This window comes from Symphalangus syndactylus, chromosome 19 (genome assembly GCF_028878055.3).
Source record: "Symphalangus syndactylus isolate Jambi chromosome 19, NHGRI_mSymSyn1-v2.1_pri, whole genome shotgun sequence".
Taxonomy (NCBI): Eukaryota; Metazoa; Chordata; class Mammalia; order Primates; family Hylobatidae; genus Symphalangus; species Symphalangus syndactylus.
Window position 1 is genome coordinate 40,138,524 of NC_072434.2, and position 18,220 is coordinate 40,156,743.

At 42.0% G+C, this 18,220-nt stretch overlaps 2 protein-coding genes across 4 annotated transcripts in view; one reads left to right on the top strand and one right to left on the bottom strand.

The window, feature by feature from the left end:
• The first annotated feature begins 1,801 nt into the window (after positions 1–1,801).
• RNASEL (ribonuclease L) lies at positions 1,802–17,735 on the top strand. 3 transcript variants are annotated; one of them, XM_055234358.2, is made up of 7 exons: positions 1,802–2,120; positions 4,290–5,976; positions 7,132–7,217; positions 9,053–9,258; positions 9,927–10,059; positions 14,976–15,109; positions 15,787–17,735. In XM_055234358.2, exons 2-7 carry the CDS (start codon positions 4,497–4,499, stop codon positions 15,971–15,973), a joined length of 2,226 nt encoding a protein of 741 aa, XP_055090333.1. In that variant the 5' UTR covers positions 1,802–2,120; positions 4,290–4,496; the 3' UTR covers positions 15,974–17,735. The 3 variants fall into 3 exon arrangements, with proteins under 3 accessions (XP_055090333.1, XP_055090334.1, XP_055090335.1); XM_055234359.2 differs by having other exon boundaries at positions 1,802–1,856; XM_055234360.2 differs by having other exon boundaries at positions 1,989–2,120; positions 9,936–10,059.
• Positions 11,806–18,220, bottom strand: part of RGSL1 (regulator of G protein signaling like 1) — a 131,526-nt gene continuing 125,111 nt past the window's right edge. The window contains exon 23 of the mRNA XM_055234349.2: positions 11,806–11,947. Within this exon, the coding sequence (XP_055090324.1) occupies positions 11,917–11,947 (31 nt within the window). The 3' untranslated portion in view covers positions 11,806–11,916. The remainder of the gene's footprint in view (positions 11,948–18,220) is intronic.

Consider the following 18,220-nt stretch of genomic DNA (forward strand, 5'->3'; position numbering starts at 1 on the left):
GGGACAAGCTGTTTCTCTGTGATATTCAGTGATATAGATCAAATCCTTAGAGCAAGTTACTTAACCACTTTATGCTTCAGTTTTCTTATCTGCAAAATGGAGACAAAAATAGTACCTACATCATAAGGATAAGATTAAATAATTTAATACATATATAAAGTGTTCAGAACAGTTCCTGGACCATATTAAAGAGCTATGTAAATGTTTATCATTATTAACAGAATTATCCACATTTTCATCACTCTTACTACTATCATTAGTTCTGGTAGCAAGGCAGCATAGGCCAAGATATAGAGGTAGAAGCATATGACATAATGTGATGAGGAACTGGAGGCTAGTGCTGAGGATGCCCATGAGGAGTAGGGACAGGCAGGGACTGTATTATAACCTGAAATCATGATATGTTGAGTTTTTCAACTGTTTATGATATATTTCTGCCTGTTAAGATGCAATCTCCAAGAAGAACTCCATGAGGAACTGGTGTGGTAAATCACTCTATGCCAGACATACAGAATAGTCACTGGTAACATAATCAGTGCTCAGTTTTTTTTTTTTTTTTTGAGAGAGAGTCTTGCTCTGTCATCCAGGCTGGAGTGTAGTGGTACTATCTTGGCTCACTTCAACCTCCACCTCCCGGGTTCAAGCAATTCTCCTGCCTCAGCCTCCCGAGTAGCTGGTGCATGACACCACACCTGGCTACTTTTTGTATTTTTAGTAGAGACGCGGTTTCACTATGTTGGCCAGGCTGGTCTTGAACTCCTGAACTCAGGTGATCTGCCTGCCTCGGCCTCCCAAAGTGCTGGGATTACAGGTGTGAGCCACTGCGCCTGTCCAACAAGTATTAATTAAATGAATAATGGGTTAAGGATTTTTGAACTTTGTCCTGAAGATTATGGTGGGTCAATGGTGCAGGGTGGAGCAATGGATGAAGGGCTAGGAAGCAAGTCATCAGTTTCTTGCTATAAATGATGACAAGGACTCGACTGGTCATCTCTTTGCAGATGAAAGCAAGAGACTTGGTGTTGGGATGAGGATGAGGGGTGGCCTTCAGGTGATGGTGCCATTTGTGGAGATGGGATAAATGGGAGGAGGGGCAGATTTAGGAAAAGATGAGTATTTCCATTTGACACATATTCAAGATTTGTAGGTCTAAAGCTCAGCAGAGAGGCTGGGGTTAGAGAGTGAGGCCTGGAAATCCCTGGTGTATAAGGGGTGGTAGAGGCCCTGGGTCTGGATGGCGTGACACAGGTGGTCGTCAAGTGACCATGCACTACTTGCTGTTCACAAGTCTCAGGGCTTTGTCACCCCAGCAAGACTGGGTATTCTTTGGGGATGGAAATACTTTCCACTGCAACACTAAGTACACAGTACACAGCTCTTTGCTAGGAAGATAGTCAAGAGCAGAACTTGTAGAGCAGAAAGGAACCTTCAAAACCAAGTTATAGGAGAGAACTGAGGCCCTACACAGTTAAATCACATGCCCGAGGTCACTCAGCTAAGCAGCCACAGAGCTGGCTGTAGGATCAGGTCTCCAGACTGCCAGTCCAGTACCCTTCTGAGGAGGCCACACTGCTTCAGAGCTGTGAGTTGAGTGAGCTGAGACAGGTGACAGGGCTTGGGCTTTGGGCTTACTTAGCTTCTGTGAGCCTGAGTTTCATAATCAACAAGATTGTCAGGGGTTAACTGGGACCATGCTGCATGTAAAGCATTGTGTCTGGCACACAATAGGTGCTCAATATGTGTTTACTTTCCATTCCTTTCTTCCAAGAAGACCGGAATTTGCAATGACAAAGAAAGGATGCAAGAGTGATGGATGCAGTTGGCTGCTGCCACCTGAAATGCTGCAAGACTGAGATGTGAGTGACATGACCCGGGGCATCACATTTCTCATCAGCAGACAGAAAGTGGCCATTGCTTTCCTCCAGGAGGTGTGCAAGCAGAAGCTTGGCTCCTGGTGCCAGAGTGAGCCTGTGGCTGCTTTCCCTCCCACATTCCTCACTCCTTTCTTGGCTCCGCCCTGCTGGCTCAGTGACGCAGCAGGAGGAAACTGCTCAGGTTGCAAACAGTCTTCCAGGCTTAGCGGCTGCCAAAGGAATAACTGAGACGTCTGAGTTGAGCAGGTAAGGCAGGCAGAAGGAGGGAAGCTAGAAAACCTCTAGAAGTCGATCCTGAAGAATTCCTGGGCTTTGGAGACTGGAGAGGCCAGGGGCTGGAGGACTTGGGAAGTGGGAGGGGAGCTCCCAGCCCTTGGCTGCCTGGAGGGATCTTCCTCCAGTGCCCTTCCAGGGTTCTGTCACAGTCCACACGTCATTTATCCATGTCCTCAGTTTCTCAGGCATCTCTGGTCGCACAGAGAAAGTGAAACTGAAAGCAGGGTTGTCTGTTGCAGTGCTTCCACAGGCTCGTCTCCTCTCTGATGAGTCACTCAGGGCTTCCTTGATATTTTCTCTCCTTCTCGGCTCCTTTGTTTATACCAGCCCACCTCACATCTGATTGTAATGGGGACGGTCTACACAAACACTTTGGTTCAAAGATTTCATTGCCTGGTGATCGTGTTTGTGGTGCACAATTAATTAAACTTCTAAGAGGCTAATCAATTAACCTCTGAGGCTTTGAAACTGTCAGAGTGGTGAGATTGCTGAAAAAGGGTTGCTTCGTGAATTCTATAGCAGATGCAATTATTTAAATATTCAGGTAACAGTTTCGGGCTGTCTGATGATTGAACTGGATCTGTAATTCTCAGATCTGATTGACAGTTGGACGAAATTGATAGCTGCCAGTTGCCTGTTTGTGTAGTAGCTATATGCACATGTGCAGAGAGAATAGAATTCACTAAACAATTTATTTTTCATAAAGGGATATAATTAGCTCTAACATTCATTGAGTGGCTAATATTTGCAACACACCATACTTTAACGTACTTTACACACATGACTGTGTTTATTTTTGTCTCCATTTCAGGAAATAGAAAATTGAGATTCAACAATCCAAAGTTACAGGAAGTAATAGTAAAAAATTACACAGCCACAAGCTCAAACTTAGATCTCCCTAAGGTCAGAGTACAAGCTCTTTTCACTACTGCAGATACTCCTTGACTTATGATGGGGTTACATACAGATAAACCCATCCTAAATTGAAAATATTGTAAGTCAAAAGCACATTTAATACACCTAATCTACTGAACGTCATAGCTTATCCTAGCTTACCTTAAATGTGCTCAAAACACTTACGTTAGGCTACAATTGGGCAAAATCATCTAGCTCAAAGCTTATTTTATAATAAAGTGTTAAATATCTCATGTATTTATTGAATGCTAGGCTGAAATAAAAAACAGAATGGTTGTATGTGTACTTGAAGTGTGGTTTCTACTGAATGTTTATTGCTTTTCCATCATTGCAAAGTCAAAAAATCATAAGTTGAACCAACATAAGTCAGATATTGTCTGTACTTTAAATAGGGGCACAGGGTTGTACAAAGCGGACATGCACAGAGTCAGCAAACACAGTGATCAACCTTCCTGGTCACATAAGAAATGCAAAGGGGAAAAAAGCCAAGAAATATATTTTTCTTATTGAACGAGGGTTCTTCTTCTTTTATTGATAAATAATTGATGCGCATATTTTCAGGGTCTTTTTTTTTTTTAGGAAGCCACCTATCTCTGGTAAGAATATATTTATATGACATTGAAAGCAATTTGTTAATATAGGTTAAAAATCCTAAATACAATCATATCTTTTGAATAGTCATTAAATTCTTTGAACTGTATCATATGAAATCTATCATAAGATCTATCAAAAGAAAATAAACTAAAATAAGCTGAATTTGCTGCAACATTATTTAGAATTTTTAAATTTTTAATTTAAAAAAACCCTTTAAAACTTATTTTTGAAAATCACTCAGTAATAAAGAAATGAAACAACTGTATGATTTCATATTACATAGTCATGAAAAATGTTTTACAAGACTTTGCAATAACATAGGAAATGACTTACAGTATGGTATTAAATGAAAGGAAGTAGGATACAAAGTTACTTACAGAGTATAATTCCAAATGTCTTAAAAATATATAGAAATACACTAAAATATTAACATTGGCTGTTTCTGGGCATTGGGACTAGAGAAATAATTTTCTTATTTTGAATTTACATATATTTATAATATTCTGTAATTTAAAAGTTTTATAATAAATAAATATATATATTTAGAAAAAATGCTAATATAATTAATTTCTCTGATTCAAGTGTTTTCTCCCTATTGTAAAATTACAAAGCACCTCTCTTCATTGCCAGGTGGAATGTCAGAAGACTGAGAACATTGTTCCTTCCTCATACTGCAGCTCTGTTGCCAGAGAATCCCAATTTACCCTCAAAGCTTCTTTGATTAAGTGCAAGGAGATTCTTGCCTCAAAGCTTACCCTCAAAGCTTCTTTGATTAAGTGCAAGTTTGCATTTTCTCAAGGAAAAGGCAAAAAGTAGTAGCAGGTGGCATTTACCGTGATGGAGACCAGGGTTCATAACAACCCCCAGGAGGGACCCACGTCCTCCAGCAGTAGAAGGGCTACAGTGGAAGGCAATCACTTGCTGATTAAAGCTGTTCAAAACGAAGATGTTGACCTGGTCCAGCAATTGCTGGAAGGAGGAGCCAATGTTAATTTCCAGGAAAAGGAAGGGGGCTGGACACCTCTGCATAACGCAGTACAAATGAGCAGGGAGGACATTGTGGAAATTCTGCTTCGTCATGGTGCTGACCCTGTTCTGAGGAAGAAGAATGGGGCCACGCCCTTTATCCTCGCAGCGATTGTGGGGAACGTGAAGCTGCTGGAACTTTTCCTTTCTAAAGGAGCAGATGTCAATGAGTGTGATTTTTATGGCTTCACAGCCTTCATGGAAGCCGCTGTCTATGGTAAGGTCAAAGCCCTAAAATTCCTTTATGAGAGAGGAGCAAATGTGAATTTGAGGCGAAAGACAAAGGAGGATCAAGAGCGGCTGAGGAAAGGAGGGGCCACAGCTCTCATGGACGCTGCTGAAGAAGGACACGTAGAGGTCTTGAAGATTCTCCTTGATGAGATGGGGGCAGATGTCAATGCCTGTGACAATATGGGCAGAAATGCCTTGATCCATGCTCTCCTGAGCTCTCACAATAGGGATGTGGAGGCTATTACACATCTGCTGCTGGACCATGGGGCTGATGTCAATGTGAGGGGAGAAAGAGGGAAGACTCCCCTAATCCTGGCAGTGGAGAAGAAGCACTTGGGTTTGGTGCGGAGGCTTCTGGAGCAAGAGCACATAGAGATTAATGACACAGACAGTGACGGCAAAACAGCACTGCTGCTTGCTGTTGAACTCAAACTGAAGGAAATCGCCCAGTTGCTGTGCAATCATGGAGCCAGTACAGATTGTGGGGATCTTGTAATGATAGCGAGGCGGAATTATGACAGTTCCCTTGTGAAGTTTCTTCTCTCTCATGGAGCCAAAGAACATTTTCACCCTCCTGTCAAAGACTGGAAGCCTCAGAGCTCACACTGGGGGGCAGCCCTGAAGGATCTCCACAGAATATACCGCCCTATGATTGGCAAACTCAAGTTCTTTATTGATGAAAAATACAAAATTGCTGATACTTCGGAAGGAGGCATCTACCTGGGGTTCTATGAGAAGCAAGAAGTAGCTGTGAAGACGTTCTGTGAGGGCAGCCCACGTGCACAGCAGGAGGTCTCTTGTCTGCAAAGCAGCCGACAGAACAGTCACTTGGTGACATTCTATGGGAGTGAGAGCCACAGGGGCCACTTGTTTGTGTGTGTCACCCTCTGTGAGCAGACTCTGGAAGCATGTTTGGATGTGCACAGAGGGGAAGATGTGGAAAATGAGGAAGATGAGTTTGCCCGAAATGTCCTGTCATCTATATTTAAGGCTGTTCAAGAACTGCACTTGTCCTGTGGATACACCCACCAGGATCTGCAACCACAAAACATCTTAATAGGTGAGTCCCCAATCCCCAATTCTCTCTTAGAAATTGTGGGATCTTTGTTTACGAAACGAAAAGTTTTTCATTGCAGAGGAAAGGCCTAAGTAAATGTGGATGATTCACTTTGAGGATCATTGTTACAACAAATTCATAATTACAGTGCAGTGTCTCCTGCTACCAATTATATCTGGGTTCTGTTAGTCTACATGGAGGTTGGTAGATGCCAACAGAATACCAGGCTAGCCTTAGATTGCCATTGGCAAAATAAACAGATGAAGGCATGTCATGGATCACAGTAGCTCCAGAAATTTGAGAATCCTAGAGGTGAGTTCCTTCAGACAAGGTGGCGGTAACCATGAAACTTACTGAGAAAATTGAGGTCAAAGTTGAGGATGTCAGGACAAGATGTGACGTAGTGAAGACGCAGACTCCAAGGCAGAACAAGTCAGAATCCACTGGTCCAAGCCAAATAAAGGGAAGGAAAATAGCATTTTCTTTTAAATGTTAAAAGACAAGCAGAGCTGACCGTAAAGTCCCAGGAAGCAATATGGTGCAGGGGAGCAAGCCAGGGCTTCAGTGATGATTAGGGTGGCTTGAAGCCTAGTCTCACCAGTTTGTAGCTTTATAACCTCAGACAAGTCACTTGATACTGTGAGCCTCAGTTCCTCAGTTGAGGCTGATAATGCCTCCTGCATTAGTTTATTATGAGGTCTAAGTGCAATGATGAAGTAGTAAGTCATTTGGTACATCATAGGTACTCAGGAAAGGCTATTCTTGCCTAAAGGTCTAAGCAGACTACATACCTGATCCATAGACATGCACTGAGATTTAGGCTCAGTGTAAGGGAACAGCTCCTTTACAAATCTGTGCTTTCGGCCCCTGGAATTGCATGAACGAGGAGCTGGTTAAATTTGTCCTCATCCCTTCCTACCCCCTGGCCTGGAAAAAATAAAATGTAAGTGCTGCTCTTGGCAGATACCTAATAGATCAAATGAAACAGTGCACATGGCAGTGTTTTGAGGGGTGAATGGCAATACAGATATAAGGTTTATTATTGCCTTCCACAGAGATGATGATTTTTATAGCATGTTACATATTTATATAAATCAATTGACTCTCATTTTATGGAGAATGAGTATTTTCAATAGGCCTCTGCAAACTTTTCCTTAGATTCTAAGAAAGCTGCTCACCTGGCAGATTTTGATAAGAGCATCAAGTGGGCTGGAGATCCACAGGAAGTCAAGAGAGATCTAGAGGTAAATTCTACAATCCAGTTTACCTTTCTTCTTTCTGCTTCCTTATTCTTTCATGTAGTAGTCAGGGTTCTCTAGAGGGACAGAACTAGTAGGACGTATGTATATATGAAAGGGAGTTTATTAAGGAGAATTGACTCACACGGTCACAACATAAAGTCCCATAATAGGCCATCTGCAAGTTGAGGAACAAGGAAGCCAGTGGTGGGTCAGTCTGAGTACCAAAACCTCAAAAGTAGGGAAGCCGACAGTGCAGCCTGCAGTCTGTGGCCAAAGGCCTGAGAGCCCCTGGCAAACCACTGGTGTAAGTCCAAAACTCCATAAGCTGAAGAACTTGGATACTGATGTTTGACGGCAGGAAGCATCCAGCATGGAAGAAAGATGAAGGCCAGAAGTCTTAGCAAGTCATCTGCTCTTTCATTTTCTGCCTACTTTATTTTAGCCATGCTGGCAGCTGATTAAATGGTGCCCACCGAGACTGAAGGTGGGTCTGCCTCTCCCAGTCCACTGATTCAAATGTTGCTCTCCTTCGGCAACACCCTCACAGACACACCCAGGCACAATACTTTGCATCCTTCAACTCAATCAAGTTGACATTCAATATTAACTGTCACAGTTCATTACCTTATTTCCTATGGGCAATTGGAGGGCATTCTATTTTAACCAGGAAAAAGAGAACGTTCAAGGCTTTCCCCATCTTGCTCACTGTCCTGACTCCCCTGCAGGCCGCAGCATTTCCTTGGGCTTCTCCCACAGCAGAGCTTTCAAGATGACAACGGGAAGGTGCAACAGCTTGGGTTGGTGTGGAGTTGGCTGTCGCTGTGGCCCCTTACTGTATCTCTTTGAATCTCTCTTCCTCCACTACCTTAATAAGTAAATAAACTGAGCATGCCACATCTTCTCTCCAGGAGAGAATTTCAAATATCTCCAATATTCATTGAGGAGTTATTTTTCTACCTAAGAACAAAGTAAGTGAGGTTTCTTTCACCACAAACTCAAACTTGCGGGCTACGCTCTGCAGAAGGCCGGGTACTAAGGTTCTCTGAAAACTCCTGGGAGGAGTCAGGTCAATTCCCAGCTTGAAAGAACCTAAGCTTGGCCAAAAAGATGAAGACTCTGAAATAGCTGTTGCTCCTGAGAAGACATGGAGATTGGCCGCTGTAGACCGAAGCTCCTAGGCTGATTCTGACCCTGTCAGGGTAGGTCTTTCCTGGAGAGTTTTACAGGGTGCTGCACTTTCAACCCAATGGGCGAGACTCTCCATCCGTATGTCTGGCTTCCTGGTTTGGTGGCATCAGATTTCAGCTCCTTCCTTGACTGGTGGCTAGTGCAAAGAGTTCCTTTGGCGACCTTCTTCTTGGCCTTTCCTCCTGGTCTAATCCCTGGGGTCATCACTTTGCCTCTCCTGGCCTGGACTGAATTTTTATTTGCTGTGTGATACAGCCTCAGACCCAAAGTCCCAGTTCCCAGCCAGACTGCCAGTTCTCCCTGTGTTTAAAGCATTCTCCCTTTCCTCAGTTTATCTATATTCTGTCCATACATTTGAGGCCCAGCTCAAATCTCTCTTCCTAACAGTCTAAACTCTCGTCCTAAAGCAGTCTACCCTAACAACTGTGACTCATATGTTTCTTTTGCCCTTCATAAAACTAAGTGGTATGGGCGATATACTGCCTTGAAGAGGTCTCTATGCACAAATCTGTGTCTTCCCTCCCTAAAAAGCCTACAAATTCCTTGAGATTCCTCCCATCATCTTGTTTGCTAATAGCCTGCATCACTCCTTCCAGGGTTACCCAAATAATTAGTAAGCATCTTTGGCTTGATTTATGGCTTTTGTGCAGGACCTTGGACGGCTGGTCCTCTATGTGGTAAAGAAGGGAAGCATCTCATTTGAGGATCTGAAGGCTCAAAGTAATGTAGAGGTGGTTCAACTTTCTCCAGATGAGGAAACTAAGGACCTCATTCATCATCTTTTCCATCCTGGGGAACATGTGAGGGACTGTCTGAGTGACCTGCTGGGTCATCCCTTCTTTTGGACTTGGGAGAGGTAAGTAAAACTTTGAGCAGATGCCACAGGCCTCCAGGATGGAGAGGGTGAGGTGGTGCAGACAGAAGTCTGGGCTGCAAATCAGGAGACCCAGGCTTTTTTCTCAGCTTGGGATTTACTGGCTGTGTGTCCTTGGAGAGATGACTTAACCTCTCTGGAGTCTGCTTTTCATTTCTGAAGAATAAGGATGGGGGGGAAAGAGATGCTTGCCTCTCCCATCATGCAGAATTTTTGAAGACATTGTTGTATTACTTTTATTAAAAACCAAAATCTAGCCAAGCGCGGTGGCTCACGCCTGTAATCCCAGCACTTTGGGAGGCCGAGGCGGGCGGATCACGAGGTCAGGAGTTCCAGACCAGCCTGGTCAGGACGGTGAAACCCCATTTCTACTAAAAATACAAAAGTTAGCTGAGCATGGTGGCAGGTGCCTGTAATGCCAGCTACTTGGGAAGCTGAGGCAGGAGAATTGCTTGAACCTGGGAGGTGGAGGTTGCAGTGAGCCAAGATTGTGCTGGGGGACAGAGAAAGACTCCATCTCAAAAAAAAAAAAAAAAAAGCAAAACCAAGAAAGCACAAAAAACACCAAAATCTAACAGTTTTCTTTTTCTGGAAAAGGAAAGGGTGGGATGGGATGATCACGATCATTTAGATCATTTAGTCATCTTCAGCCGCTATAGGACGCTTCGGAATGTGGGAAATGAATCCGACATCAAAACACGAAAACCTGAAAGTGAGATCCTCAAACTACTGCAACCTGGGCCTTCTGAACATTCCAAAAGTTTTGACAAGTGGACGACTAAGGTATGAACAATTCCTATAGTGCAGGGGTTATTCCAGGAATAAGAATTTGTGTAACGTTTTATGTTAGTTTTTCTATCTTATTTTATACCAGTGGCAAACTAGAGGCTGAAAGAGGTGATTTTGCCTCCTGCCCTCCCCATCCCTATCTCCCTATGCTCCCCGCCGGGGTGTCTACTTCTACTTTCAGAAGCTGGCCCTCCCTCTCTCCCGTTCAGACCCATGCCCCTCTGATAGACTGTTATTCAGGCTCCCCCTGGATGGCCTTATCCCAGCCCATGAGCCTTTCCCTCACACTTAGCTGACAATCCTATTGCCATTATGGCAAGAGCAGCTGACTAAATAGAGCTTAATCCAAGGGAACTGCTTCACCATGAGTTGTTTCAGTCCAATTACAGCCTGGCTGCCTCCACTGCCTGTAAACAGCCCAGCTCTCAGGATCCACACACAGACCTACATTCTGCCTGAGAAAGTAGACTATGAAGAAAAGATGATCTTTCAAATTGCTCTCTTTAAGAAAAGTTCCACATAACTTGCATTAAGTATAGTGGAACTCTACAAAATTAGTCATTGTCTCAATCTAGTCAGTACTGTCAGAACTTTCATTATTAATTAACAAACATCTATATAATATCAATTATGTGCTAGGCCCATGCAAGGCCCTGAACATACAAAGCAGAATACAGTATGTCCCTGTGGGGCTGAGAAGCCCATGGAAATGATGCTGTGGGATGTGTGCTGGGCATCCCAGGGACATGTGCAAAGCACTGTGGGAGAACCCATAATCTTCAGGTCTTGGAAACCAACAGCTTCCTATCCTAGGTCTGACCTGGGACTCTGCTTCTCCTGATTCTTGTTTTGCTTTCCTTCCCTCACTGGTCTCTAGACTGCACATCACACTCATAATTACTGGCTTACCGTCCATTTTCCTTGCTAGACTGTAAGTTCCACGAAGGCAGAGACTACCCATTGTCTTGTCAGTTATTGTATCCCTGGCATGGAGTAGATGTGCCATGACTCTTTACTAAACGAATGTCTATCAAACTTTGGCTAAAGCTTTAACTTGTAGAAACAAAGAAATTTGAAAGCAGCTATGATAGTGAAAGCTAATGATTATGTAGTGCTTGATTATGTGGCAGCCATAGTTCTTGGGACTTTACATGAGTTACCACATTTAATCCTTAGCACAACTTCTGAGACAATCATCTATATTTTGCAGATGAGCAAGCTGAGGCACAGACAAATAATTTTTTCAACTACACAGAACCAGTAAGGGGTGCCCAGGATTTGAAACTGAGAAGGATGGCTGCAGAGGTCATGTGCTTAAGCCACACCACTACACAAAGCTATGATGGCATCAAGTCTACCAACTCACTCATTGAGGAAATTGAGGCTCAGAGACCACACTCAAATTACTCATGCCTGGACAGCCAGATATTGGCAGAGCTAGAAAGAGGAACTTGTTCTTTTATTTCCAATTTATTGGTTCTTTTCCCTATATTCCATGGGCTTATGTTGAATTTTGATAGCCTTCAAGTTTTAACATCAAGTTTTACCTTTTAATTCCCATTTTACACTTTGTTTTCCTGTTGACTTGCCCATTTTCATGGTCACACAATTAATTTTGTCAGCATAGGTCTGGAGCCCAAGTTTTCCAGCTTGTATGACTGTATTGGTTTTTGACTTGCCCCATCCTGCCACACATACCTGCTTGGCGTTTCTCACGGGTGTTCTGCACAGAGTGCGCCTGGCCAGTCTCAGCAGCATCCTCACTAGCATTGCTCTTTCATCAGTTACTCTTCCTAAGTGACCCACTGGATTCTTGACTGTTGCATCTTGATCTCGTAGCCCAAACTCTTTCTAAATATGACAGCCATCTATGGCTGTGTATCTATGAGGGTGACAAGCACAGAGAAAGAGGATGACATTACTATGATAGGAAAGGAGTTGCCCTGGGACACCTGCAGGTAAGGAGAAACAAGTAGCCTTGTTTAAAATATAAATTTTAGAGGGTACTAGTATAGTTTTGTTACATGGATATATTGTGTAGTGGTAAAGTTGGGCTTTTAGTGTAACCATTACCTGAATAACGTACATTGTACCCATTAAGTAATTTCTCATCCCTCTCCCTCCAACCCTCCCACCTTTCCAAGTCTCCAATTCTATTATTCCACTCTGTACATTCATGTGTATACATTATTGAGCTCCCACTTATAAGAGAGAACATGTGATATTTGACTTTCTGTTTGTGAGTCATTTCACTTAAGATAATGGCCTCCAGTTCCATCCATGTGGTCACAAAAGACATAATTTCATTCTTCTTTTTTATGGCTGAAATGGCCCAGACACATTTTCTTTATCCAATCATCTGTTGATGGACACTTAGGTGGATTCCATATCTTTGCTATTGTGAATAGTGCTGTAGTAAACATATGAGTGCAGGTATCTTTTTGATATAAGATTTCTTGGGCCGAGTACAGTGGCTCACACCTGTAATCCCAGCACTTTGGGAGGCCGAGATGGGTGGATCATTTGAGGTCAGGAGTTTGAGACCAGCCTGGCCAACATGGCGAAACCCTGCCTCTACTAAAAATACAAAACTTAGCCAAGCATTGTGGCACACGTCTGTAATCCCAGCTACTTGGGCGGCTGGGGCATGAGAATTGCTTCAGCCTGTGAAGCAGAGGTTGCAGTGAGCTGAGATGGTGCCACTGCACTCCAGCCTGGGCGATAGAGTGAGACTCTGTCTCAAAAAAAAAAAAAAAAAAAAGATTCTTTTGGCAGATACTCAGTACATTCTCTTTTCTCTGCATCCTCATCAACATCTGTTACTTTTTGACTTTTTAATAGTAGCCCTTAGTATAAGATGATATCTCATTGGTTTTAATTTGCGTTTCTCTGATGATTAGTGATGTTGAGCATTTTTTCATATGCTTTTTGGCCATTTGTATGTCTTCTTTTGAGAAATGTCTATTCATGTCATTTGCCCACTTTTTAATGGGGTTATTATTTTTTATTGTTAAGTTGTTTGAGTTCCTTGTAAATTCTGGATATCAGTCCTCCATTGGATGTATAGTTTGCAAGTATTTTTTTCCCATGCTGCAGGTTGTTTGTTCACTCTGTTTATTTATTTTGCTGTGCAGAAGTTTTTAGTTTAATTAAAGCCCATCTGTCTCTTTATTTTCGTTGCTTATGCTTTTGGGGTCTTAGTCATGAATTCTTTGCCTAGACCAATGTCCAGAAGGGTTTTTCCTAGGTTTTCTTTTAGTATTTTCATAGTTTCAGGACTTACATTTAAGTCCTTAATCCATCTTGATTTGACTTTTGTATACAGTGAGAGAGAGAGATCTAGTTTTAATCTTCTACATAGGGCAATCTAATTTTCCCAGCACCACTTACTGAATAGGGTGTCCTTTTCCCAGTGTATGTTTTTGCCGACTTTGTCAAAGATCAGTTGGTTGTAGATATGTGGCTTTATTTGTGGGTTCTCTATTCTGTTCCATTGATCTATGTATCTATTTTTATACCAGTACTGTGCTGTTTTGGTTATCTTAGCCTTGCAGAATAATTGAAGGTATATCATAATGTGATACCTCCAAGTGTTCTTTTTCCTTAAGATGCCTGTGGCTATTTGGGCTCTTTTTTGGCTTCATGTGAATTTTAGGATTGTTTTTTCTAATTCTGTGAAAAATGATGTTGGTATTTTGATAGGGATTGTGTTGAATCTGTAGATTGCTTTTGGCAGGGTGATCACTTTAACAATATTAGTTATTCCTTTTGGAAATATACCTAAAAAAACAAAAACAAACAAACAAACAAACAAACAAAACCGTTCACTTTGGCCATGGTTGCCAGGCCCAGTTTCAGTCTGAACAGCCCTTTTAAAGAAAGAAATGTAATCAAGTACGAATTTGAAAGGGAGGCCACAGGATAAAAATATTGTATAGTATAATGAACAAGTTTCCTAGTATAGTAGTCAAAGACTTTTTAACCATATTTTAACATATTTAATTTCTTATGAAAACAATTTACTTGGAAAATACAGACACACATTTGAACATACTTATAATCTCACATCCAGACACAATTATATATATAGTTTTAATTTTTAAAATTTTTTTTATTGTTTTACCAGGCATGGTGGCTCACACCTGTAATCCCAGCAGTTTGGGGGCCAAGGTGGGCGAATCACAAGGTCAGGAGTTTGAGACCAGCCTGGCCAACATGGTGAAACCCTGTCTCTACTAAAAATACAAAAAAAAAATTAGCTGGGCATAGTGGCGGGAGCCTGTAATCCCAGCTACTTGGGAGGCTGAGGCAGGAGAATTGCTTGAACCCGGGAGGCGGAGGTTGCAGTGAGCCGAGATAGCACCACTGCACTCCAGCCCTGGCGACAGAGTGAGACTCCGTCCCAAAAAAAAAAAAAAAAAATTATTTTTTTGAGATGGTGTCTTGCCCTGTTACTGAGACCGGAGTGCAGTGGTGTGATCTCAGCTCACTGCAGCCTCCACCTCCCAGGTTCAAGCGACTCTCCTGCCTCAGTCTCCCAAGTAGCTGGGATTACAGGCAGCGCCACCAAGCCAGGCTAATTTTTTAGTAGAAATTTTTAGTAGAAATGAGGTTTCACTATGTTGGCCAGGCTGGTCTCAAACTCCTGACCACAGGTGATCTGCCCATTTTGGCCTCTCAAAGTGCTGGGACTACAGATGTGAGCCACCGCGCCCAGCCCAGACACAATTATAGTTAGCATTTTGGTATACAGCATTTACTTCCATTTTTAAATTATTTTGCTTTATTAGTTGGTAATTATAGAATATATGAATATATTCAAATTTATATTTTGCCTTTTGGTATGAATATTCCATCAGGATTTATTTTGTGTTGCTGCCACATTTTTGTGTTATTTTTCGTTTTTTTAGATTAATGAATGTGTTATGAAAGAAATGAATAAGTTTTATAAAAAAAGTGGCAATTTCTATCAGAACACTGTGGGTGATCTGCTAAAGTTCATCCGGAATTTGGGAGAACACATTGATGAAGAAAAGCATAAAAAGTAAGTATTGTTTTCATTCCTACAAATTATATGTGAAATGAGAACAATTTAAGAAATCCAATTCTAAGTTCATATCTACGATGGAAAAAAGAAAATTTATTTTGATGAAAGAAAAGTAATTCCTTCCCTCTGTGTGTAAGAGGGCTATCACTGTGGCCTTACAATCAATGAGGGACATGTCCGGCAGGATTTCGTCTTCCTTGTCATTTTTTTGTTGGATAAATGGTAAAACAAATTGAACAGGAGCTAGTGACTCCCTTCTGTGAAGTAACACAGGAGACTGGACAGCTAGATAAAGTGAATGTAGAGTTATATACGTCTAAAAATAGCCCACATTAGTTAGATCAGCTTTTGCTGACAAAAATGTTAGCTGCAAACTCAGAAAAAAGCTTTGCAGTTCAGGGCTCTTCTGGATTTTGGAATTGTAGGTAGAGGATTGTGGCATTGCACTATTTCCATTTTATGAAAGAACAAATTAAAGTTCAGAAAGATTGTGGCCAAAGGTTGCACAATTAGTTGAAGAGTCAGGGGAGGAGTCTTGCTCTGTCAGATTGCAAAGTCCTTATTCATTCTGCAATAGAAATCAAGCGAGCAAAGAGATCTTCAGGGTCATATGCTGTGAAGTGGGGAATAATAATTTGGGGCAAGCATGCTGAACCATTTGTGTTTTATTTCAGGATGAAATTAAAAATTGGAGACCCTTCCCGGTATTTTCAGAAGACGTTTCCAGATCTGGTGATCTATGTCTATACAAAACTACAGAACACAGAATATAGAAAGCATTTCCCCCAAACCCACAGTCCAAACAAGCCTCAGTGTGATGGAGCTGGTGGGGCCAGTGGGTTGGCCAGCCCTGGGTGCTGATGGACTGATTTGCTGGAGTTCAGGAAACTACTTATTAGCTGTAGAGTCCTTGGCAAGTCACAATGTTCTGGGCCTTTTAACTCACCAGGTTGCTTGTGAGGGATGAGTTGCATAGCTGATACGTCAATCCCTGGCATTGTGTATTCCATATGTCTATAACAAAAGCAATATATGCCCAGACTACACTAGTCCATAAGATTTACCCACTAACTGGGAGGACATTCTCCTAAGATTCCTTTTGTCAATTGCACCAAAAGAATGAGTGCCTTGACCCCTAATGCTGCATATGTTACAATTCTCTCACTTAATTTTCCCAATGATCTTGCAAAACAGGGATTATCATCCCCATTTTAAGAACCGAGGAACCTGAGACTCAGAGAGTGTGAGCTACTGGCCCAAGATAATTCAATTTATACCTAGCACTTTATAAATTTATGTGGTGTTATTGGTACTTCTCATTTAGGCACCTTAAAACTTAACTATCCTTCCAGGGCTCTTCCAGATGAGGCCCAAAACATATATAGGGGCTCCAGGAATCTCATTCATTCATTCATTCAGTATTTATTGAGCATCTAGTATAAGTCTGGGCACGGGGTGCATGAATTCCACTCCTTCCAGAACCAACTGTATTGGTTTTCCGTAACCTTAAGGCAGTAGTTCTCAACTGGGGGGCAATTTTGCACTGAAGAGAGCATTTGGCAGTGTCTGAAGACGTTTTTGGTGTCACAGCTTTGTGGGGGGCATGCTATGGCATTTAGTGGGTAAAGACCAGGGATGCTGCCAAACCTACCTTGCATAGGACAGCCCCTGCAACAAAGAATTATCCAGACAAAAATATCAATGGTGCTGAGGTTGAGAAAACCTGCCTTAAGGGGCTGAGGTGCTTTTGAACTAGCTTAGGGCCCAGGACTGTGGAGTGTGTGGACCATCCCACAGAGGAGGGACTCAGATTTGTTTACTCTTGCTGGATCTGTAGTGATGGAGTTCCTTCCTGTGTCGGCCCCACAGGAGGCTGCTAGGCCTCCCTCACTTCCCATACCCAGTCTAGGAGCTCTTTCTGGCTCCCAAGCACCCAGAGCTTTCCTCCGCCTTTTAGTTTTGGTTCCTCCACTGGAATGTAGGCTCCTCACAGGCGATGGCTATCTTTTCTTGACTTTGTATCTTCCCTGCCAAGCAAAAAGTCTGCCAAGTGGGAATGTTCAATAAGTATTCATTGAATAATGAATGAACCATCTTCGTACAGGAATAATAATACTGTCTTACATTTTTCTGGTGCTTTATAATGTATACATGACATCTGCATATTTTATTTTATTTAATTTTCAAAACAATCCTTTAAGGTCAACATTGTTATCCTTATTTTGCTAATGAGGAAACTAAGGTTAGAAACATTTTGATTTCCTCTAGGACGTATAGCTAGGAAGTGTTACTATCTTGATTTGAACAAATTTTCTGGTGCTAAGTCTGATGTTCTTTCCATGAATCATTGTGGTGGTTGAGATGGAGCTTTGTAATGGGAATAAAACAGTACCTTAGGTTCTTTCTGAAAAGGAGGTATCTAGCAATAGATAAATAGATATCACCGAATGAAATTAAATGTTGATTAGGAACAAATTTAAGGCTTAAAAAATACTTTATGAGCAGCAAGATTGCTTTAACTTTTAAAGTGAAGCTTTGGTTGTCTGATTTGTAATGAGCACCTGGATATGTCAATTAAAATGCCCATTTGTGAAGCTTACTCAATAAAACTTTAAATTGTCTTATTTAGTCTGATTTTCTTTAAGTGACATTTCCACTTTAGGGAGTGGTTGATATCTACAATAGAAAATATTCACTAAGTAATTCCTGGGTAAGTTTTAAGAAAGGTCATCCTGCTGTCCGAAAATGGGAAAAGGAGCTGTTTTTCACTTTCTAGTAATTCTGGAACAATGTGGGCCTAGCATATAGCAAGAGAAGGGAGGAAATGATCATTTTTCCCTCTGCCTGAATTCTCTGAGAGTTTCTGTTGACATTCTGCAAACGTTTCTCGTTCAGTTGTCACCACAAACATTTCATTGAGCATGTGGTTCATATCAGGTCCTGTGTTAGGCAGGCTGATTCTGTACTCTTGCTCAGGGGTAAAAGCTCTATCCCCGTATGCTTTACTCAGCAGTTGGTGGCATTTACCTGTCTCTCCAATAGGCCTGGGAGGGCAGAGGTCATATCCCAGTTCCTCACATGGTGCCTGGTGTGTTATAAGTGTGTAGT